Source organism: Rutidosis leptorrhynchoides, chromosome 9 (assembly GCF_046630445.1).
Source record: "Rutidosis leptorrhynchoides isolate AG116_Rl617_1_P2 chromosome 9, CSIRO_AGI_Rlap_v1, whole genome shotgun sequence".
Classification (NCBI taxonomy): domain Eukaryota; kingdom Viridiplantae; phylum Streptophyta; class Magnoliopsida; order Asterales; family Asteraceae; genus Rutidosis; species Rutidosis leptorrhynchoides.
Window position 1 is genome coordinate 41396543 of NC_092341.1, and position 25538 is coordinate 41422080.

General features: G+C 32.8%; 1 protein-coding gene across 1 annotated transcript; it reads left to right on the top strand.

The window, feature by feature from the left end:
- The first annotated feature begins 5339 nt into the window (after positions 1-5339).
- LOC139866520 (conserved oligomeric Golgi complex subunit 2-like) lies at positions 5340-10657 on the top strand. The gene is made up of 12 exons (XM_071854773.1): positions 5340-5872; positions 6665-6871; positions 7053-7389; positions 7592-7753; positions 7869-7968; positions 8477-8680; positions 8763-8871; positions 9100-9303; positions 9397-9501; positions 9621-9746; positions 9847-9981; positions 10254-10657. The coding sequence occupies exons 1-12, from the start codon at positions 5384-5386 to the stop codon at positions 10371-10373; spliced, it is 2298 nt and encodes a 765-aa protein (XP_071710874.1). The 5' UTR covers positions 5340-5383; the 3' UTR covers positions 10374-10657.
- The last annotated feature ends 14881 nt before the right edge of the window (positions 10658-25538 follow it).

Here is a 25538-nt window from a genome sequence, read left to right on the forward strand (position 1 = left end):
ATAATAATAAAATATAAATAATAAAATGGAGTTCTTATGTGTTTATGAGTGGTGTGTAAACACTGAAAGAGATCCATTATATACACATATAAACTACACGTGCAAAAATATATATATATATATATATATATATATATATATATATATATATATATATATATATATATATATATATATATATATATATATATATATATATATAAAATAAAGTCTACCTCAAATTTGTTGTGTTGCATCTCGTGAGGCTATAAAGAGAAATTTAAAACTTCCGTGATCTTTTTATTTATTTATTTATTTATTTAATTATTTATTTATTTATTATATTTATGAGTTTTATCACGGACTAGTTTATCGTGCTCTGTTACCAATAATAAATGGTAAAAAAAATCTTATAAAATTTTATATTTTGGGATAAGGTTAAAATATTTATACCTGTCATGACAGCTAAGGAGCAAGTTGTAAAAAAAATGGTTTTAGATACTTTTAAAATATTATATACATATGAATGTGCTATGTTGGGTGAAAACAATGGAGGTATATATCTCTTATTTGGCAACGAGTGAAAACAAAAGGGAAAAAAATTGATTAGTCTCCATGCTTTTGTCCAACCTCCACGTGAGGTATAGTAAGACCAAAAAAAAAATTCTCGTGATATTATGTCGTGCAAGATACCAGAAATGTCAAGTCACTTTAATCGTCACATGTGAACAATTAGCTTTAGCCATATAGGTCCCTTTTGTTAAATGTGAATATATATATATATATATATATATATATAATAGACATGGGTCATCCATCTATTTTAAAACCATTTTCAGGAACCGCTAATTGATGACACATGCGTATGAAGGAACAAACAAAAATTTGAAACAGTCGCAATCTTTTTCTTTTTGGTTTCTATCCCACGTGAAAGACACAAAGAAGCATTCCGTGACTTTTGTTAGAATTTATGTGTCGACATTATTTAAAGTTGCTAAAAGCACACAATTATTATTTATACTACAGATCACCATGAGAATATTACAAAGAAAATTACACCTAATTCTTGAAATTGACATACTTGCAATAGTAATCAATTTGGATCATTATCTTAGCTTTTTAACCCTATGTGACTCAAAAGTCCAATTTGTAAATGTTTGTCACGTGGATATGGTTTTGATTGATATCATACAACTTAACATGGTTTTTTGTTTGAGTGCAAAGGATTCAGCTTCTTTTGTTTTCATAGTATGCCAACATTTTACTCTCGTGTTTTACGGACTGGTATTTTATACTCTATTATTAATAAAGACGGGTAAAAGGATATATATATATATATATATATATATATATATATATATATATATATATATATATATATATTATAGTTTGATATATAATTCGTTGTTATAAATAAAAACGAATATTGTTATTATTTACTATATTCGAAAAATATTTAATAAATTCATTATATCGTAACTTATATTATTTTGAAAATAAATTCATATAATATTTCATTAATCGTTTTCAAGTTTACATATATATATGTATATTCTTAAAAATATGTTTTATTAAAAAAACGTTGTTCGTGAACCGTCGGGAATGATCAAAAAGTACTTGAACGTGTAAACTAGTTCAAAAAGTTTTTAAGACTCAACATAATAGGTTCGCTTATCGTGTCGGAAACATTTTATCCTGTAATTAATTTATTAATGCCATTTTTCTGGGTCATCACACAAATGCTATGAAAGTTATAAAGTAGATGTCATGAAGGATATAAATCCAATACTTATTTTTGAAAAAAGGGTTATACTAACATGTAATATAATCAAAATTAACACCATATCAGACAAGGGATCAAACCACCAAAAATAATCTACAACTCAAAACCACAACAAAGAGACTAAGACAAGAGGACACGTAATCAAACCCATAAACGAGAACGATTTCATATTCATCTAACAATGAGAGCCAAACCAAACCTAAATTGACCTTCCTCGGCCTAGGTTTAGAAAGCACCTTTGAGTTTATGAGTTTCTTTTCAACGCGAGAACCTTGAAGATTTTCATGACCAAATCAAAAAACCTGTCATATTTTATTGGAAGTGGACCTGACACCATCTCCACTAACCAGCTTATTTGAAACAAACCCTTCTACCCTATCAAACGTCAAACAAGATGAACCCATGAGATCATCACCAACAAGAATTTCATTAAACTACAATTGTGTTGTGTCTCCAAAATTGATGTGATCCTCGTGGTCCCTCAAGCGAAAAGAGTCGTCAATTTCCTTTCCATTCTTTTTGCTCGTCTTTGACCCCTTACTCTTCAATGAACCACTGTAACACCCCGTCATAACACACTAACGGAATATTAACTCCTGGTCTCACAGTTAACGGTCACGCCCTCTATATGAGACATTTTCTGAAAAGCAATCACATTTATTTCAAAATACGTTGTCATTAAAGTAAGTAAATCAAAAAGTTAACATTAATGACATAAGTATATAATCCTCAAACATTATTTAAAAGAAATAGTTTTATATGCGATCGTAAACGTTCTTGACAGAAATCAAATCATGATGGACTCACATCCAGTGTATGCACCACGTAAGCACATAGTCATCAAAGTATGCGGAAGCTAATACCTTTAAGAACATGAGATAAAACATGAAAACGATCAACAAAATGTTGAGTGAATCTACAGGTTTAAGTAAATAAGTTTATCATAGTTAGACCACGAGATTCAGTTCAAAACAGTAAAGGTTATACGACGGTTATGAGCACTTGAATATAAAACTTTAACCCGCTGATAGCTTAAATGCGCTACACGTCTTCCTTTGCCCCATATTGCAAACGCTGATCAAGCATTCGGTAACAAAGTTATAAGCACCCTAGTTCGTTGAGTGAGGTTTGTCAAACCTACGGTACCGTCCTTATAGTTCGAGCCTTACAAAGTAATTAATATATTCAAGCTAGAGGGTTTTGGATCAAACTCATAGTGTATGTTCAGTTTTTGTACTCGTGTCTAATACGTAAAACAGTTTAAAATCAGCATGTTATCTCATCCCAAAAAGTAAAAGTGTATGGGACTGCAGACTCACCTTGTGTGCACTTGACAATTCCACAAGCAACAGTAGTCGAATTATAACGAACAAGTATGCAACCTAAATGTACCATTTATAGTTACATAAGTTTTGTTTTAAAATACAGACTCACAGTTCAGTTGTCTTATTGCCCAGACCGACGTAATCGTATAGTAAAAGTAAACACGAAAGTCAACTAGTCAAACAAGTAAAAAAAAACAAACTTGGTCAAAGTGGTCAACCTAGGTCAACTACATCAGTAGGTCATGCCAATGTTATCATAAAGTCAACTCAAGATCAGCTTATAAGTTACACATAGTCGTTTAGTCAAATAATATTGACTAGTTTAGCTATCGTACGTTTTCATAGCAGTCGTGCAGTCGGACAAGCATAGTTCACAAATGACACATCAAACAATTATGAACAACTCCAGATCATTAGTCCATGTTATAAGCTTTCTAAAGAGACTAAGCACAATATCATACGGTTTCTAGAACTCACGTAGCATGCAAAACAATCAGGTTCTGTTTGCGCATCAGTTTTATATTATTTCTCATTTAGTTTAGAAAATAGCAATTAACGAACGGCCAATTGGAGATGACTCTAAACACCTCAAATTATCAGAGGTAAAATAACCTAAGAGAACAATGTAGCCAATTTGTGCAGTTTTGACCAACTTGTCGGACTTTCTGATTTAGACAGAACCCAGACATTGAACTCGTGAACTACATGAAAAATATTGATTTGATAGATTTTGTTCTAGTAGAAGTTACATATGAAAAATATTGATTTGATAGATTTTGTTTTAGTTAAAATTACATTCAGTCTATGGAATGATACATGTCAAAGAATTGGTGTTCACTGATCAAAAGTTGGTAACAATTTATGTTGAATGAAGGAATATGTTACATTCATATAGGGGATAACATTGTTATTATTGAAGTCTACGTTTAACCTTACCATATTTAAGTTTACAAAATTTGTTTAATTAGTTATTCCGTTAGCCCCAAGTTGTTTAGTTTTAAGCTCAGTTTTCTCAAGATGAGGCTCGGTTTAGATAGTTAGTATGTTAGTCGCTCTCTAGGTACGAGCCTCATCGGGGTTCTTTTTTGTATCTCTTGTTGAAGACGTTTTCTTTTCGAAAACGTTTTCCATTTTATATAAGTTTTCGTTATTTTGCCAAAAAAAAAAGAAAAAAAAGTTATTCCCCCTTTTAGTATAGATTTTCATTATATAATTTTACTATTAATATTTTATTTTTTTATGCAAAACAATTAAAAAAAAACAAAAACAGATACAAGGAGATGCATGAGACCACAACGGCCCAACTGCCAAGCCCAAAACACGAGTTACATTACATAAAGATGCTACGCTTGCATCTTATACACACACGATATTTAAAGTAAGTACTCTTTCGGGTCGGGTAAACAAACATTCCAATCGATTTTAGGACCCTTTTATTCTTCTTGAAATCCACTCGAAGGAGACAACTTGAATCTCGTTGAGAGCGACCGGAGCGTTCCAACACTTGTTACTAAAGACTTTGTAATTCCGATTCTTCCATATCAAATACGAGCTTACTCAAATAACCGCTTGCCAAATTTTAGACCCCACAATGGAATGTATATGAGGCGGCATATCACGAAGAAATTCACTAATATTGAAAGTTGAGAAGTTTCCTAAGTTCCACCACTTGAAGACCCGCATCCAAATTTCTTGAGCACGAGAACAAAACATAAGAGTATGATCCACTGTTTCAATATCATCGTCACATAAAGCACAACGAACGCTATAAAAATCAATACATCTTATATCTAACTCGAACATAACTGGTAACCTATTTTGCAAAGCACACCACACGAATATTTGATTTTTTTTTTTTTGAATCAAAGAATTAAGTAAAGTTTCTTCTTTTCCCGCACTTGCGTCCACAACTGTTTGAGTTACAAATATTTAATTAAAATATACATGATATGCTTAAGCTTAGCACTTAGGCTACGTTTATCATTTTCCTTATTATTATTTGATGAAAAGAAAAATTGAGAGAAAGATTAGACTTTTAGGCTTTGTTCTCGAATATTGTTTTGGAGAGAAATGAATGTAAGTGATAGAATTCTAAAAGTAATTTGTGTTTCCAAGTTTTGACAGAAAATTTTATTTTTTTTTTTCCTCGTCAAAATTAAGACTACATTTTTTTCGTTCATTATTTTCTTCCCAAAATAAAACAAAGTAACTTCATTTCAAAGTTATAGTACCGTTTTACGTTTACCTTTTAACCAACGTTTTTGGCTAACTAAAATTTTGCATTCCTCTCTAGCCAATGGGAATCCAGCCGGACCAGCCATCGGCGCCACCGCACCAACTATCACCTCCGCCTCGCACCGCCACAGCCGACCTATTCGGCGATCCGATCGACTCTCATCCTTTATGGTTCAAGCAATCCTCATTCCTAAACCCTAATTTCAATTCCGAATCCTACATCTCCGATCTACGAACATTCGTTCCGTTCGAAACCCTAAGATCGGAACTTCAATCTCATCTTTCATCTCTTAAACATGAACTTGTGGAATTGATTAATCGAGACTATGCAGATTTCGTTAATTTAAGTACTAAACTTGTGGATGTGGATGCTTCTGTATTGCGTATGCGAGCACCGCTGATTGAGATCCGTGAGAAGATATTAGGGTTTCGTAGTGCTGTTGAAGGATCACTTGTGTCATTACAAGGTGGACTTAAGCAACGAGCTGAAGCTTCTGCTGCTAGAGAGATCTTAGAACTTTTGATTGATACTTCTCATGTTGTTTCCAAGGTAATGTAATGTGAAACTTTTGAAGTTCAATTAAGTTATATACATCACATATTTATTGCTTTATTTGATGCGCATATAATTGAGTTCGATTCAGACAAGTTTTTGAATTGGCAGTGTGTTTTGTTGACACGAACTCGCTTATATGCACACTAGATAGGGGATGTATGCAGTGGCTGAAGCAGGATTTTTTTTTTCTTTCACTGGGGGCGAAAAATTCTTTTAAAACGTAGCAATTTTTTTTGGGCAAAATAGGGAGGCTTTTAGGCAAAATATGGAGGTTTAGGGGCAAAATATGGAGGTTTTGGGGCAAAATTTGAAGGTTTTTGGGCAAAATTTGGATGTTTTTGGAAAACATTTGAAGGTTTTGGGGCAAAATATGTAGGTTTTGGGGTAAAAAAATAATCCACTGGGGGCAAAGTCGAAAAATCCGAAATTTTTACACTGAAAATTGCAAATCCACTTGCCCCCCGCCCCTACATAAAACCGCCCCTGGATGTATGTATGAAGTGGAATTTGTGTATCGACGATTCATTCGGGATGTTTAATACTTTAGGCATGTTCTATAGTACTCTTGTTTCCCACTTATTTGACCATTACCATTTGTTTGGAGATAAAATAATATGTATACTTTTGTTTTCCACAATAAACTTGTGGTCATGGTGACACCCATTGGTCTGAAGAATTGATTTTTATAAATTTATGAGAACTGAAGTATCTGACATTGTCAATGTGAAATCACATAGAGCTACCTTTGTATTAAGGATTTATGTAGTTTTGTTGTTGTGGTTGCAGGTTGAGAAACTAATAAAGGAGTTACATAGTGTTCCCGTTGATGGTTCAAATGGAGATCTACACGCCACAGAAAAAGGTCATCTAAGTAATGGTGTCACTACACAGCATGCTGAAATTGGAATAAACCTCAGGGAAACTCAAAGCTTGCTTTTGGAGAGGATTTCAAGTGAAATGAACAGGCTAAAGTTTTACTTTGCTCACGCCAAGGTCTTTTAACAACATTTCTTTTGTATTAATTAGCATTTACAGTGCTTTCTTTATCATTAAGCTCTGTTGGTTGCAGAATCAATTCCATGTGTAGTGTCACTGACCCATAAAAACCTTGAAAGTTGTTCTTGATAGTGTTTTATGAGCTTACACAGATTTTTCTCTGTTAACGGCAGTACAGAACCTTCCTTTCATTGAAAACATGGAAAAGAGGATACAGAATGCGAGCTCATTGTTAGATACAAGCTTGGGACACTGTTTTGTAGATGGACTGATACACAAAGATGAAAATGCAGTATACAATTGCTTACGTGCTTATGCTGCTGTGGACAACACCCGAAATGCGGAAGAGATATTCCGTTCAACAGTTGTGGCCCCATTAGTTCAGAAAGTGATTCCATATAGTTCGTCTGGAGCTGTTGGTGGGTCCATTGGAGATGAACTTGAAGAAGACTATAAACAAATTAAGGATCTCATAGCAGAAAATTGTACATTTTTGTTGGAGATTTCTTCTACAGGTACAATCATTGATCTAAAGCCCCACCTCGTGATATATTTTCACATTTGACAAAGATATATTTTTGGGTACTCTGTGTCCTTGTGTGAATATTCAGGCTTCTCTATAATTGCTCACATATGGATGTATTAAGCACATGCTTGAAAAGTAAAATGAACATTTTAATGGTTATATTTTTTACTGTTTGTTGCTCATTATTGCAGAAAATTCAGGCTTTCATGTATTTAGCTTTCTTGCTAATTCAATTCTTAAGGAGGTTCTTTGTGCAATCCAACAGGGAAAGCCAGGGGCTTTTTCACCTGGAAGGCCTACCGAATTCCTGAAAAATTACAAATCAAGTTTAGCTTTCCTTGCTGATCTGGAAGGTATTAAATAAGTTTGATTTGAAGTATCGCATTTTTATTTGACCTATCAGCAACTTCTGTTTCATCAAGGGTGGCTATGACACTTATGATTGTAGTTTTGCATTGTATTCCAAAGGGTATTGTCCATCCAGAGCTGCCGTTGCCAACTTCCGAGCTGACGCTGTATATGTAGATTTCATGAAACAGTGGAACATTGGGGTGTATTTCTCGTTAAGGTACTAAATATTCACACCTTCTGGCTTTATCTAATGTCTAAATATCCACACTTTTTATATATGCGAATGGATTGATTCTGTCTGTATTTTATTCGAGACGGGTCAAATGGGTAATTTTAAACTCTGAGATACCCTAAATCTGGGATAAATGCGTTGAAAGGCTTGGAAGTCATCTCAAGTGTATTTAAATTGCATAACATGTCAATTCTGTGTTAATCAGCGAAATAATAACAAATTTGCTGTAATATAACTTCAATAAGTAAGTTTTGGAGTGCTTTTGTAATAATATCATGCTCGCTAATTATTATTATTACTCCGGGAGGTTCAAAGATGTGCTTGCATTTAACCCAACCCGATATGAACCATTTTGACCCAGGTTAAATACCCATTTTGGCCTGTTACACAACCCACCCTACACTCTCATTCTGCCACGTTCACAAATAGTACATGAAACATAAATAAATTTAAAAAGAAAATAATGAATGATTGGTCTATATATCGGCTGCAGGTTTCAGGAAATCGCCGGTTCCTTAGATTCCACACTCGTAGGTTCTGGTCTTATCCCAGTTCAGAACTCAGATTCTGACTATGGTGTGACATTAAAACAAAGTCTGACTCTTTTGGAATGCCTCAGATCCTGTTGGAGAGAAGATGTTCTTGTGATTTCTATCTCTGACAAGTTTCTTCGCTTGACGTTACAACTTATATCTAGGTCAAGCTGCAATCAAATTGGATCGACGTGAATTTTTTATTTTTTATTAATAGTTTTGACGTGTGGAAACTTTGTTATGTAGATATGCAAATTGGTTGTCAGGTGGACTGTCTGCTCGCAGAACCCGCAACTCAGTCTCCAACTCTCCATTTGAATGGGCAATTGCTGCTTCTCCAGATGATTTTGTTTATGTATGTATCCCTTTGCACTTAATCTAATAAGGTTGTGAATAAATTATAGTCACGGGACTGATAAACGACACCCATTTTCTAATTTATATTATTATGTCCTAAATTTGACATCTTTAAAACTGGTTTATTTGGGTTGTGTTTTATCTCAAATGGGGTTGCATATATCAAATAAAAGAACTTGTCGTCTCAAGAGATGTTTCCTGATAAAAGATTCATTTAATGGTGTAGATAATTCATGATTTAGATCATCTAGCTGCAGAGGTTTGTGGCAGCTACATTGAAGAAGTGTTCGAGATTCTTAATTCTTGCTGTACTGAAGTAGTACTAGATCATGTTAAACATAGCATTTTGCAAGGTGGAAAATCGCTTAAAGATCTCATCCCTTATGTGATTGATTCGATCATTGAAACATTAGTGGAGAAGTCTAATGAGGTATATTATTGCCACCTAATCTCATCAATAAAGTTTCATATAACTTATCATGATTAAATGTAACATGTTTATAACATGTTTGATACTAAGTAGGAATTGAAGCAGCTTCAGGGGATACTTAATGCTTACAGAATGACTAAAAAACCACCTCCTGTGAGACACTCCCACTACGTGTCAGGGGTATTGCGTCCCTTGAAGGTATCCATATATTTTTTATTTAGGTTTATATTCTAAAAAGCTTCAATATTGTTATGTTACTTATGGATGAAGTTGAAGCATGGTATGCATGAAATTTTACCAAAATATAATTTACACAGTTATTTTTGGATGGTGAGCGGGCCACAAAATATTTGACAGAAGATACCAAAGATAAACTCACACAAGGTGCTGCCATCAAGATTACTGGTCGCTACAATGAGTTGGCTGCTGGTATTGTTGACACGGTAAAGAATGTTAAATAAAGAGGAAGTACATATGCATATTTTAATTAATTTTAATTATTAATCATCAATTATCAATAATATTGCATTCTTATTAAACCAGACAAGGAGAACAGAGACATCACTTCAGAGAATACGTCTGGGTGCACAGAGACGAGCCGGAGCTAGCTCTGATGTCTCTGACCATAATGTTTCTGAAACAGATAGAGTTTGCATGCAGTTATTTCTTGACATTCAGGTGTGAATACTATAAAACTACATGTATCTTTAATAATATGCACAATAGCATAGGTGGCATATTCAACCCGTTTACCTAGATATTGATTCTTTTTCAGTTAAATCCAATAGGCCAAATTGGGTCATATGCCAATGAGTGTATCTAAACCCTATTTTACGTAATCATAATATAACATGTTGCTGTTTTTACACGAGCTTGTTACCACCTTTGGCTATAGATTTATTTTGACCCATAATGATCACATACTTGTTGTCTGAACTCTGAATGCTCAGGAATATGGGCGTAACCTTGCATCACTTGGTGTTGAAGCAGCTAAGATTCCTGCGTATTGTTCTTTGTGGCAATTAGTTGCACCTCAAGATAAACAAGCAGAAATAAGTTTTTTGTTCTGAGTTTTTGACTGTTTTTTGGAGGTGTCTAATATACAATTGGCTGCATATTATAGTTGCTGGAGTAATGAGAGCCCTACAATGAGCACATTTCGCTCAACTCGCATCTTCTATTTAGTTTTCGTCATTTCGTGTCAGCTTGTTTCTGTATGTCTGGTACAATATATATATAGGTCTTTGTTGACTTTATATACTAATAATAATTTATCAGTTTTGTAACTAGTGTTGTGATTTAGTAATGATTTTTTTTTTTTTTTTTAATATTCTTGGTATAGTAAGCTCTCATAAGACACTCATGTAGTCATGTATGATACTCGTGTTGCATTTTTCTTGTACCTTTTCTGCATTTTCATTGCATATGTTGGTACTTTTTCTACATTACAGCACAAGTTTTATGGTTCGTCTGTCTGAGAGGAAATTGTGTCATTGTTGGGACTACCCTTGTTTTAATATCATTTCAGCCTAGTGCATGAATAAGGAGCTACTCATTTGAACCCATTGGCCCAATTTCCAACACAAAAGATGATGTATGTGTATATGGAAGGTAAACAATATTGTTCACTATGAATGTATGACCTACTAGTAGTGCCTCAAGTTCGTCTCTATTTTAGAAAATTAAATCTCTAGACCATGTTTGTATACCACTCTCTAACACAAACGCACACATTTGTTGCTCAAAACCAGAACATTTAGACCAGTATTTACACCTTGAAGCAATTGACCTGCTATCTATGCTTGTTGGCTTGTTGCTATGGTTCATAAATGTTGGATTTGCGTTTTGGGATTGTTAATCTGATCATTGGGCAATATCGGAAATTTTTATTTTTGTCAAAACTCCAGTATTTTCATCTTTTTAATTGAAACATTATCAGGTTATGAAGGGGAAAACTGGTCAAGACTTGGCATGCACATAACTCATCATAAATCTGCTTGACATTAATATTTTCTAACGATGCTACTTTTTCTGATATTCGTTTCGAAGATAGAATGATAGTTGTCTGGCGAATGATAATGCAAACATAATGTCTATGATATCTTTTATTTGCTACATCTAACCATGTGAAAACATTGTTTAACATTTTAACTCTAATATCAGTTTGCTATATGAGACAGACTCGAGATCGCTTCCTATATATCACTAAGTATTTCAACTGATCATTTATCCTTCATAAAAGTATCTGGACTCTTACCATCATCAAACATCTCTTACTCGGTGTTTGTGTCAAGCTGTCTTGATGGCACGTGCAAGGTTATTTGACTTTTTTATGGATGACGTATGTATAGGTTTTTTTAAAGTTGACAAAATGGCAGGTCGGACGGGTTGATTAATGAGTTAGAACATGTGTTGGCGAAACAAGTTAGATCTGGATTGGTTGATCCAAAAAGGTTTATATATGTCCATTTTCTAAAAATGGTTATGATAAATCTACCAAAAATTGTGAATTAACATCTTATTAATGTGCCAATATATCAAAATGAAGGATGGTGAAATATTACCATTTTTGTGTGCGTCAATTTTACAAATTATACCCTTTAACAATAGTGTACTCCACCTTCGGTAGTAGACTTTATCTTCGACATAATTAAAAATCGCTCCGTCAAATAAACCTTCACGAAGCAACAGAGGAGCACAATTTTGTGAGAACGATTAGTAACGAAGAGGTGCCATCGAACAAAGTGCACCGAACCTCAGTTTGCCAAAAGTCAATGAGAAAGAGCTACTACTAGCTCGACCGCCACCTTTACTAACCAAGGCTAGAGACAACAATGCTTTCTCTTACAAATACCTATTTATGAAAAACTAAGGAATCTTTCCATAATGCATGTAACTCCACAGTTCCTTAAAAGATGGTATTTCGTCTCTACAAATATGGAGGCAGGAATAATGAAAGGGACACTCATTCTACATACTTGACTCAACATAGTGTTCAACATGCTATCAATCCATCTCTCGGTGGCGTAAAGCGATCCACGTATTGCTACATTCGAGGAAGCGCCAACGAAGAGGATAAAACCCTCATAATCACCTACATTACTTACCTTCGTGATCTGGATATCCTAGTCTTAACACTCTAATAAAACTCGCCAGAAAGCGTACAAACAATTGGCGCCATTTGTGGGACTCACACAAACACTCACTTTGTTTGAAAAAGTACAAGATCGACGCCATGGCTGATTCCAGTCACATACCACCTCGATTCACACCACCCAAAGGAACACCAATAACAAACCAATCACAAATAGAATTCGCGACGGTGAGATCACACAATCACCACTGACCCCCACCGCATTCATCTCCACAAACTGCCACGGTTCACATTCGGCAGAGCCACCACCACTAATAGATAAAGCGTGTATTTTGAACAACCATGATCACAACATATCATTCATTAGAGATTTGCGAGCAACAGGAATTCTCCAGAGTCGACGAACACTCACATACGAGAGCGAATAGTACGATGCAGAAATAGAAATGAAAGAACCACCTAATCGGAGCCTTTCCCCAGAAACTCCACAGGTAAGCTCATTCGCTTAAACTGCAACGCGGCATGTGGGAGTCACAAACACATCACAACCACATGTGACCTTCCAAGTTCCTACAGCACCAATATATACCTATAACGTGGTACCTACAACTACCTCTACACTGGCCCAAGTGCCAAATAGTTTCATACCACCACCACACCCAAGCTGGGGTGGGCCAACATACTTAAACTATTGCACATGGCCCCAAGGAACGTCGTAAGCGCTGATTAACATAATGAAATTGCCATATTTACCCATATCCGGGTAATTTAAAATTTCAATGGCATATCTTTAAAAACTTCAAGATTTGAGTTCATTTCGACTAATCCCAAAACTACACTAGTACTCTTATAGTCTTATTTGATATCTTATCTAATCTAAACTAACGATAGTATATATAAATCGCTGTTAGATTTGAATAGTGTTAATTAGTCATTCTTTACTATCTCAATTTTATTAAAATGAACTACTCGTATAAAATTTCAATCTTAGTTGTAACGAGGGGTTCTCTCGACATTTCACTGCGGGAGTGTTGATGGTTAAAAAGATATTCAAAGTGAGCTTGTTACTTTCAAAATGTGTGATATCCGGGGAAAAGGAAAGATAAAAATCTTGTAAAGAAAGGAATGAACAAAGTTTTGTGCAGAAAAAATAAAATTACAAGTTTGGCCTTGAACTTTAGAGTAATTATCCTTTTGCCACTGTGAACATCGGTAAACGGTTTCCTTTGAGAGTATAATGATTATGTTATAATTTTGTAGGCTTATAACTACCTCTAGTGGCTTAGTTCTTGACTGTAGACTACTAATAAGTATATAGAGAGAATATGAGAGAGTATGAGAGAATATATTTAGTGTGTGTTTTATAAACTTATAACACACATATTTATACTCAAAAAATCTACTATACAATATCTATAATAATAATAAAATTAACATTCAATTTAACTTTTATAACACTCCCCCTTGGATGACAATTTTATTAGAGAATAACTAGTACTGCCTCGTTAAAAACCTTGCTAAAGAAAATTCATTGGGATAAAACTTTAGCTAAGGGAAAAAGAGTGCAGCATAGAGTTGACTCCCCCTCAAGTAGGCAACGCCTGAATTGTTACATCTTCTGAACATGCCTCATGCCAATATTATGAATGTGTGTTCTGAAAATAGCAGTTGGAAGTGCTTTGGTGAAAAGGTCAGCAGAGTTTTTGCTGGACTGAACATATCTCATTTCAATCTGGTTGTCCTTAATGAGATTTTGAGTGTATGAGAAGAATCTAGGAGGTATGTGTTTTGTTCGGTCACTTTTGATATACCCTTCTTTTATCTGTGTTATGCAAGCTACATTATCTTCATAGATAGTTGTTGGACTTTTATCGCGTTCTAGTCCACAAGAATCAGTAATGAGTTGTGTCATTGATCTCAACCAAAAACATTCCCGAGTAGCTTCATGTAATGCAATCACTTCGGCATGATTTGATGATGTTGCAACAAGTGTTTGTTTTTGAGAACGCCATGATATTGCGGTACCTCCATTTAGGAATACATATCCATTTTGAGATTTAGCTTTATGTGGATCAGATAAATAACCTGCATCTGCATAACCAACCAAATCTTGTTTCGATTCGTTAGAATAAAATAATCCTAAATCAGTAGTTCCTCGAAGGTATCGAAATATGTGTTTGATCCCATTCCAGTGTCTTTTGGTAGGAGCTGAGCTGAACCTTGCCAACAAATTAACTGCAAAAGAAATGTCAGGTCTTGTACAATTTGTAAGATACATAAGAGCTCCAATTGCACTAAGAAATGGTACTTCTGGTCCTAGGATATCTTCATAATCTTCACAGGGACGAAATGGATCAGTGTCAACATTAAGTGATCTAACAACCATAGGAGTACTTAATGGTTTTGCCTTGTCCATATTAAAACGTTTTAAAATCTTTTCAGTATATGTTGTTTGATGTACAAGTAAACCATTAGGCATATGTTCAATTTGTAAACCAAGGCAATACTTGGTTTTTCCGAGATCTTTCATTTCAAATTCTTTCTTTAGAAGTTGAATGGCTTCATGGATCTCTTTATTTGTACCTATGATATTAAGACCATTGACATAAATAACTACGATATATATCTGGTCATTGTTTTCATAATTAAAACACATGTGCAAATAAGTTTATATGTATACACTTTTCTTATCAAGTAATCACTTAATCCGTTATACTATTGTATCAACCCATATAAAAATCTTTGTGATTCAATGGAATACATTTCTTTAGGTTTTGCGTTAGATGTTTCTGATACCTTAAACCCTTCAGGTATATTCATATATATCACTATCAAGTGATCCATATAGATAAGTAGTAACAACATCCATGAGATGCATTTAAGTAACTACCAGGTTGATTAAGTGTCTAATAAGTAATTGTATCCATTACATAAGGATAAGTTTTCATCATAATTCATTTCTGGTCTTTGTGGGAAACCTTGAGTTACAAGTCTAGTTTTGCCTTGTATCTTCATTTGCACATTTCTTTTTCGGATAAAAATTCATTTATATCCCATACGTTTCACATCTTTAAAAATGATAACGATTGATCCGAAAACTTTTCTTTTATTGAGTGATTCTAATTCAGCTCGTATTGCTCCTTTCTGTTGAGCTCAATCATGTCTATTTTGATATTCAATGACAGATTTTGGTTCCAGATCATCATTTTTATTCATGATGTCATTGTAACATTATATGAAAATATCTCATCAAGATTTTTCATTTCATTTCGGTTCCATAATATTGCATAATTTATTGCAATTTATGTATTTACATTTATCAATATCCTCTGCAGAAGGAATATTGATTTGTGGTTCTTCTTGAACACTTTTTTTTACCTCATTATCAGCTGATTTTTCTTTTCTAGGATTTTTATCTTTTGAACCAATTTGTCTTCCACGTTTCAGACGTGGCGAAGACTCATGAGTGACATTATTGCCAGCTTTTGGAATTTCAATTCTAGCTTAAGCATTTACTGCTGGTATATATGATTTAGTCACTCTTTTTGTATCTTTAAATGCATAAAGTAATTAATTTGCAAGTTCTTGCATATGCATTATTTTTGAACTTTCGTTTCGCATTCTTTTGAGCGAGTTCTATATACCTTAATTGATGTTCACATAATGAAGCATCTTTTTATTTATTTTTCATTTCTCCCCCTAATATAGGGAACAATGTTTCATTAAAGTGACAATCAGCAAAAATGTGCTGTAAAACATCACCCGTCATGGGTTCAATATATCTTATGATTGAAGATGTTTCATATCCAACACATATTTCCATCCTTCTTTGAGGAATCATTTATTGTGGTGGTGCAATTAAAAATACACTGCACAACCAAATGTTCTAAGATGGAAAATATTTGGCTCTCGACCAAAATTAAGTTGGTAATGGAGAATATTTATGACTTGCACTTGGTTTAATGCGAATTAATGTCGCATCATGTAATTTTACATGTCCCCATATAAATATTGAGAGTTTTGTACTCATTTTCAATTGTCTAGTTATTAGCTGCAAGCGTTTATCTATTGATTTAGCTAAACCAATTTTGTGTATGCACATGAGTAACTGGATGTTCAACAACAATCCCTGTAGACATATAATAATCATTCAATACTTGAGATGTTAACTCACCAGCATTATCAAGTCTCATCCTTTTAATGATGTAATCAGAATAATGTGTTCTCAATTTAATAATTTGTGCAAGAAACTTTGCAAATGCCATATTACGGCTTGATAACACACAAACATGAGACCATCCGCTAGATACGTCTATTAGAATCATGAAATATCAAAATGGTCCACATGATGGATGAATTGGTCCATATATATTCCCTTGAATTCTTTCAAGAAATATTGGTGATTCTTTCTCAATGTGCTTTTCATTAATCACCATATGCACTTTTAATCATATGCGCTGCGCTTTTCATCATATGCGCTTTTCATCATATGCGCTTTTTATCATATGCGCTTTTAATCATATACGCGCTTTTCATCATATGCGCTTTTCGGTGCTACATAGATATTTCTCATTATCTGTTATCATTTACTGATAATCATATCCATTATGATATATATATATATATATATATCAGAGAAACTCAATTAATTTCTCTTTGATTTTGAGAAAACAGGGCATTGTTTATCAGAAAATTTTTACCATTTGGTAATATGAATTTTTGCCTTTTTCGTTCCTTATATCAAGTTTGCAAGACCTGATATAGTATTTATAATTCCTTCATTTGATTTAAATCAATGAAATATTTCTTAGATTTGATCATAGTGTGTATGTTACCATTATCTGCAAACAAGTTACAATCTGAGAAAGAACCGCATTAGAAAGCGACTCAACAATCGTACCAGTAACCTAGTAGCAATAGTCATGATAAGCCCAATTAATCATCATAAAACTGGACTCCACATAACTTATTTATTTTATTATTATTATTATTTTTTTGTATAAAATAATATATATCAAATATAAGGTAACATTTCAAATATTAAATTACCATGTAAATCGATCTAATATATCAAAGGTCTGTGAATTATATTCACTTGAAAGATATGCATATTAAGTATACAACTAATCTATGTACAGATCAAATATATTTCTAATCTTAAAAGATCATGATGATTATCAATTATGCATTAAATATTAAAATAATCCAACATGCAATTTATCGTGATTTAAAAAAAAAAATCAAATTGCATCAGTGTATAGCACATATAATCATGTATATGGTGAGAGTTTAAAAGAGTACACCGATCACAAAATAATATGCCAATCTAATCCACTAACTTATTAATCAATTAGATTAATAATAGCATAGGTCATGATATAACAAATTAATATAACCACTTTTTCCAAGTTTCATGTTAGACCAATTAAAAACTTACAAGGTAGCAACCATAACCATGTAGCATATATAATCACAATATATACATATATACATATATAAGTATAAAATTACTTGATGCATACATCAAATACACCAAGTATACTTTGTCTTAAAAAATCATGATTATGATTCATCAATATTCATTCCATAAATAGAATATTCCTAGTCAATACAAAACGTAAATCAATGATTATATTCATCATGCATAAGACTCAAAAATAGTTATTCTATCCGAAGATAACTAGACACAAATATGTTCTATAACATGCTCATATGTAGTCGGTTTATACAATCATACAAGTTAAAACAGTATACCACAATATGATAACATGAGAGTAGCAGATCATAGTATTGCAATAAATATATATATATATATATATATATATATATATATATATATATATATATATATATATTTCTTCTTTTTAGAATAAAATAATATTCACAACTATTTAATTACTTCATAGATCTAATGTGTTAATAACTCAAACGAGAAATATCCAGTTTACGACTACATATATATTATAATAATAAAATATATTCAACAACTTAGGTAGAGTTTTGGTATACACAACTTTTGATTTCATAACCTGCTTCATATTATCAAATAAAATATAAATCATATTATACCAATTTTATAGGCTGACTAATCGTTTACATATTCAGTTAACAAAAAAAAATTATATATTCGGAACTTATGTTCCTTTCTAATTTTAACTTTTAAGATTTACTTTTAATAAAAATACAAACTAGTTTTTCTATTTTAACTTTTAAGATTTACTTTTAATAAAATACAAACTACTTTTTTTTTATTTTAACTTTTAAGATTTACTTTTAATAAAAATACAAACTACTTTTTCTTATTTTAACTTTTAAGATTTACTTTTAATAAAAATACAAACTACTTTTTTTTATTTTAACTTTTAAGATTTACTTTTAATAAAAATACAAACTACTTTTCTTATTTTAACTTTTAAGATTTACTTTTAATAAAAATACAAACTACTTTTTCTTATTTTAACTTTTAAGATTTACTTTTAATAAAAATACAAACTACTTTTTCTTATTTTAACTTTTAAGATTATAAATTTAAGAATAAACATTAGTATGCATGAAATAAATAATGATTAATTGCATAAGTAATCATAAATGTTAGATAACATATAAAGACCCCATCGTATTCGTATTGATCGGAATTAATCTCGACCCATGGTACCGTGTTGTCAAATGACGTGTTGCGTACATAAAGTACCGTGTTGTCAAATGACGTGTTGCGTACAATCATGAGGTCTTATTAACATAAATATAAATGTTAGTGAAGTTAATAAGAGTTAGATTACAGAAAATATAATTCAGGCGGTATAACCGACCATATATAACTTAAATAACATAAATATAAATGTTAGTGAAGTTAATAAAAGTTAGATTACAGAAATATAATTCAGGCGGTATAACCGACCATATATAACTTAAATAACATAAATATAAATGTTAGTGAAGTTAATAAAAGTTAGATTACAGAAATATAATTCAGGCGGTATAACCGACCATATATAACTTAAATAACATAAATATAAATATTAGTGAAGTTAATAAAAGTTAGATTACAGAAATATAATTCAGGCGGTATAACCGACCATATATAACTTAAATAACATAAATATAAATGTTAGTGAAGTTAATAAAAGTTAGATAATTTCTTACCTTGATTAGTGACGTGTGCTTGCTTAGATAAACCTTGATTATACGGAGCACTTCGTGCTGATAACGTGTTATAATTTTGTAGGCTTATAACTACCTTTAGTGGCCTAGTTCTTGACTGTAGACTACTAATAAGTATATAGAGAGAATATGAGAGAATATGAGAGAATATATTTAGTGTGTGTTTTATAAACTCATAACACGCATATTTATATTCAAAAAATCTACTATACAATATCTATAATAATAATAAAATTAACATCCAATTTAACTTTTATAACAGATTATGATTATATGTTTGTATTGTTAGGTTTATTATTTTGGCATCGCGCAATTAGGAACCGTGGATTTAAAAAATTATACATTTAAAGGTCGCTCAAGTTTATCAGTTTGTTTTTTTGTAATCTATTTAATACAATTTTATATGTCACACAAATTCGTATATTGTTTCATATATACAATATGTGTAAAAAGTCACAAAAATGTTAAAGGATACTATACACATTTATCTCATAATTTATATTAGTTATACATTATTTACAATTCTAAATTGAATTTTTAGTTGAATTCAATATGTATGAAAAAATTTATATTACATTATTTTATTTTATATTGCATTGCATTGTATTATTTTATTTTATATTGTATTGTATTATAGATTATATTATATTAGATTATATTGTATTGTATTATTTTATTTTATTTTTCGTTAATATATGCTTGTTTTTCAAAAAAAAAAAACTACGTGATCAATCCTAAATTCAGTTATTACTTAATTAATGTGACGACCCGGAAATTTCCGACCAAATTTAAACTTTAATCTTTATATTATTCAGACACGATAAGCGAAGTTTGTTAAGTTAAATCTCAAGAATTTTAAACTGTGTTCATACATTCATTATAACCTCGACCAAATTCCGACGATTCACGAACCGTTATATATAAATAGATATGTATATGTATATATATATTATAACTTGAGAATATTAATAAAGTATTAAACGTATAATACTTTACACGAACGTATTTGTTTCAATATGATTTTCGACGAAAAAAAAATATATTAAATGATTGAATTATCAGAAACATTGAATTATGATTACAAGTCTCTGTTGAGAGGTCCACTATGATTTGAGAAAATCTATTCCTCTTAACAATATTCAGAATAATTTGTAAAGCTATTTATAAATAAAAATAAAAAGTGTCATTTACGAAAGTTAGACAAAAGTTAGTGGAGAATTGCTTTCCATAATATTCTATTAATCTATTTTCAAACGTACAAAGACGTTTTCAGTTTAAAAAGAACTTTATTATTAAAACGTATATAACTTTTATAAATATCTAGAATCACTTTTAACAACTCATTACTTAACCAGTATAATAAATATAACGATATTTATATTTTATTTCATTAAATATATATAACGATTTAAATTAATATTATATATATTTATACGCGTATTATACATACATAGTTTTTTATACTTTTACTATACTTTAACTTTACCTTTACTTTACTTTTACTTTACTTTAACTTTAATAATTCATACTTTAATAATTCACTTTAATAATTCATACTTTAATAATTCATACTTTAATAATTCACTTTAATAATTCATACTTTAATAATTCATTTTAATAGTTCATACTTTAATAATTCACTTTAATAATTCATAATTTAATAATTCACTTTAATAATTCATACTTTAATAATTCACTTTAATAATTCATACTTTAATAATTCACTTTTATAATTCAAAAATCTATTATAAATAGAATTCAATAGGTTTCATTATTTCATAGAAACTTGAAAATATATTTCTCTAAACTCTCTCAATTGATATATATATATATATATATATATATTTGCTCTGTATTATTTCAAGATATTATTAGTATACATAAAATATTACGACGGAGTGCTGTCCGAGTGATTTCAAAATAGTTTTTTTGAATGAGTCGAAGCTAAGGAAATTATGGAGGTGATGGGTATGGTTCATGGGTATGCACGTGAGGTCAATCTAGTGTTTATCATCTCCGTTGCGTCTACGTACTTTCCTGCAATATTGAATCTCAATATTGATACGTTCGTGAATCCGAGGCCAACCTTGCACTTATTAAATGACGTTATATGTATTTTTACTACGAAATACAGTATTGTGAGTTTCATTTGCTCCCTTATATATATATTTTTGGGACTGAGAATACATGCGCTGTTTTTATAAATGTTTTACGAAATAGGCACAAGTACTAAAACTAATTCTACGTGGGTTTAAACCAGAAATATACCATTAGCTTGGTAACATTAAACTACTTGTCTATGTACGGTAGGCGCGAATCCTAAAGATAGATCTATTGGGCCTGACAAACCCCATCCTGACTATGGGATGCTTTAGTACTTCGAGGTTATTTTAAACACACCTGATCTGGTGTACTTCAGAGGGTAAAACATGAACGTTAAGGCTTGTTACCGGGTGCCTACAACTTATAGAATACTTTTATACACTTGTGAGTGTACATATATTTATAAACGGAAATCTTGTGGTCTATTAATATATTGAAATGATTGTTATGATAAACCTGTGAACTCACCAACCTTTTGGTTGACACTTTAAAGAATGTTTATTCTCAGGTATTAAAGAAATCTTCCGCTGTGCATTAGCTCATTTTAAGGATATTACTTGGAGTCATTCATGGCATATTTTGAAAGACGTTGCATTCGAGTCATTGAGTTCATCAAGATTATTATTAAGCCAATTATAGTTGGATGTATTATGAAATGGTGTGCATGCCGTCAACTTTCGTTGTAAAGAAAGTTTGTCTTTTAAAAACGAATGCAATGTTTGTAAAATGTATCATATAGAGGTCAAATACCTCGCGATGTAATCAACTATTGTGAATCGTTTATAATGTATATGAACGGGTACTTTCAATTAAGGATCGAGTGCAATAATAAGATGGAGGATGGGATGTTTGATGATTATTTTGGGCCCCGATGATCGTCTTTCACTTTAGCAATCAAGTGATCAACCACCCCGACCCGGTCTTGATTGTCGATTAGCATAATTCACTTTAGCGCGATGTAAAATCCCTTGGGCAAGATCACAAGTGGAAATCACAAAGGCTCGGGCAAAATGCAGAGAATCAACAACAACATAAATGAGAGGCTATGCTCTCTATTTATAGTATTCAAAATATCCGCGGTTTGCGGATTGCTTAACTATCCGCGGAAACTTAGCGGATTAAACCGCAGTCTTTTGTAAATGCGAACACATAACTGCTGTGCTTATTTTCAGCGGATATTGCATAACTTTTGGATTATAATTGACGTAATTCTGCCTTTAACTCTTGACAAATAAAATATACATATACAATACTATGTATATGATCAAGTCCCCCCAGTTTATTATGATACATCTCGCATAGCAGATGTATCATGATAAACTCTAAAAATAAAACCATGCTTCCTTAAAATATATTCGCAAGTGATTTTTAATAATTTTTACCATCGAATTATTACCGTTGATTTTATAAAGTTCAACGCATAATTACAACGGTAACTATCGCGAAACTGTCAAATCAAAAACGCTGTAACGGCTAGAAAGTTACCATTTACACGTTGCGGTAATTTTAGCCGTTTAAAAGCAATCATTACCCCTTCGACCTCGTCGCCCTAACTTCAATTATAAATAGCTGAAGTACTCGCATAAAAAACTTTGCGCTTTCTCACTTCATTACGTGTTCAATCAAATTCATCTGTGCACACGCGTTGTTTGCAATTAATCAAATCAACCCTTAATACCTTCAATTCATCATCCGTTTTACTTATCTTACTATAAATGGCATCTTCTTCGTCTGCCCATACTCCTGGAGGTTTCGTTTCATATAAGACGGAAACGAAACTCCGAACCCTACAGCAGTGGTATCCTCCGCTCGCTCAGTTTGTTCCCACCGCACCGTCAGTGGATGATCGAGCAAACGCTCCCCCTAAGGGGATGATTACTGTTTATGAAGCCGCCATTTCTCAAGGCAACCTACGCTTTCCACTTGCCCAATTTTTTCGCAGTGTATGCGAATATTATAAGATCGCTATTGCCCAACTTCATCCAAACGCGATTAACAAAATCGTGTTGTTTGAGATGTATTGTAACGCTATCAACAAACAACCGCTGCTTAACGTTTTTCGCTCATGCAATAGCCTTGTGCTATATGATGCGGGATGGTTCTCTTTCCGCAGTAAGCTTGGCGTAATGACTTCGCCAAAAGACTCGATTGGCAACTGGCGCAGCTCTTTCTTATTTATCAACAATACCGCGCATGTGGATAGTAGTATACCAAAAAAGTGGTGCACTGAACTTGATGGCACTCTTAATGACAGAGTCGCGCTTGACGATCTTGAATCTGACATTCCTAAAACAATCAAGGGTGCAGGCGTAATCCTGCGAACATACTCAAACATACCGATGTACATTGGTAGTCGATCTAGTGGCTGTGGAACGACTGCGATGCACTTTTAATCGACCAAATGAATAATGGTATTTCGCCTAAACTTTTTGCATTATATAATTTTTTTTTTTTTGTTGTCTTCGCATATCCTAATGCGTTTTGATTTTTGCAGTAGTTGAGCTTGACCTAATCATGAGGTCAGCAGATATTAGCAGGATCAGACCTGCTCGCCACTTAAAAAATAGCAACGGCGAGATTATCCCAATTGACGAACCAATCATCAACACGCTTTTCATTTCCGGCGGTGAAGACCGCGGTAAGCGAAAAGCCACAGAAAGTGCGACTACCCCGCGCAAAAGACGCATGCGCACCATTTCTGAACAAGAAGCAAGTAAGCAATTGTTAATTTCGCAATATTTGTTCATTACACCCTTATTATTTTCGCACAGACTTGCTATGTTTGTTTATCTGTTTGTAGTTGTCCTTTCAGATTCAACTGGTGAAGCTACACCTCTCTATAATATTACTGGGAGTATCCCCAAGGATATTCTTGAAGACCCTGGGCATGAAGACTTAACAATTCCTTCCGACGCAGATGCATCTAATCAGGAGGAGGAAGAAGAAGAAGAAGAAGAAGAAGAAGAAGAAGAAGAAGAAGAAAATGCGGAAGAAGCCACAGAGGCAGAGAAAGCCAATCGATTGTATCGCAGGCTCTATAAATTCATTCCCAAAGAAACAAAAGATCAATACCGCAAGCTGACATATCCGCAAGCAGAAAGACAACGCCTGCACAATTGCTATAATGCAATTTGCCTAGCTGTTGGCAAAATTGAGCGCTTTACTGAAATTTCAGATGAATATGAAAAGCAAGTCAAAATTGCTACTGCACATGAAAGAAAAGCGCGAAAGGTTGAGGCACAGCTTAAAAAGGCCGCAGAAGAAAACATCCAGCTCAAAAAGAGGGCGGAGAATGCGGAAAAAGAATTCGCTCAGCTTGTTAAATATCTGTCGGAATTCGCAGATAAAGTGATGGATTCGCAACCAGTCACTGAAAAATTCCGAGCATACGCACAAGCATCCAAACTCGCCACACGCTGCGAGTGGCATGACTTATTGTGCAAACTTGGCGATCTTTCTCAACCTCTCCCCTCAGATATGGCAAGTGAAATATGTGCCACAGATGATGCCCGGGAAGCACTCGCAAGGGCAAAGAAGGAGGTTGAGAAAGTCAGAATACCAGCCTTAGAGGAGTTGGTTCAATAAGAGGGCATTACGTTTGCAGACATTAAAGCGCTAGAGCTTTAAATTGTCTTAGTTAGATTTCAAACACTTATTTCGCAATCCTTAATTGCGTTTTTTGTAATTATTCGCGCTGTTTGGCGCTTAATACTAGTAACATATTTTCATTCCGCAGTTGCAACTTCTTTTATTTATATAGCGCTTTACTTTATCATATATTCACCAGTCAGACTTGCCCTTTGCAATTTCTGCATTCGCTATTGTGCACATAACAAACGCGTACTTTATGCGAAACAATCTTTTAATCATTATGAAT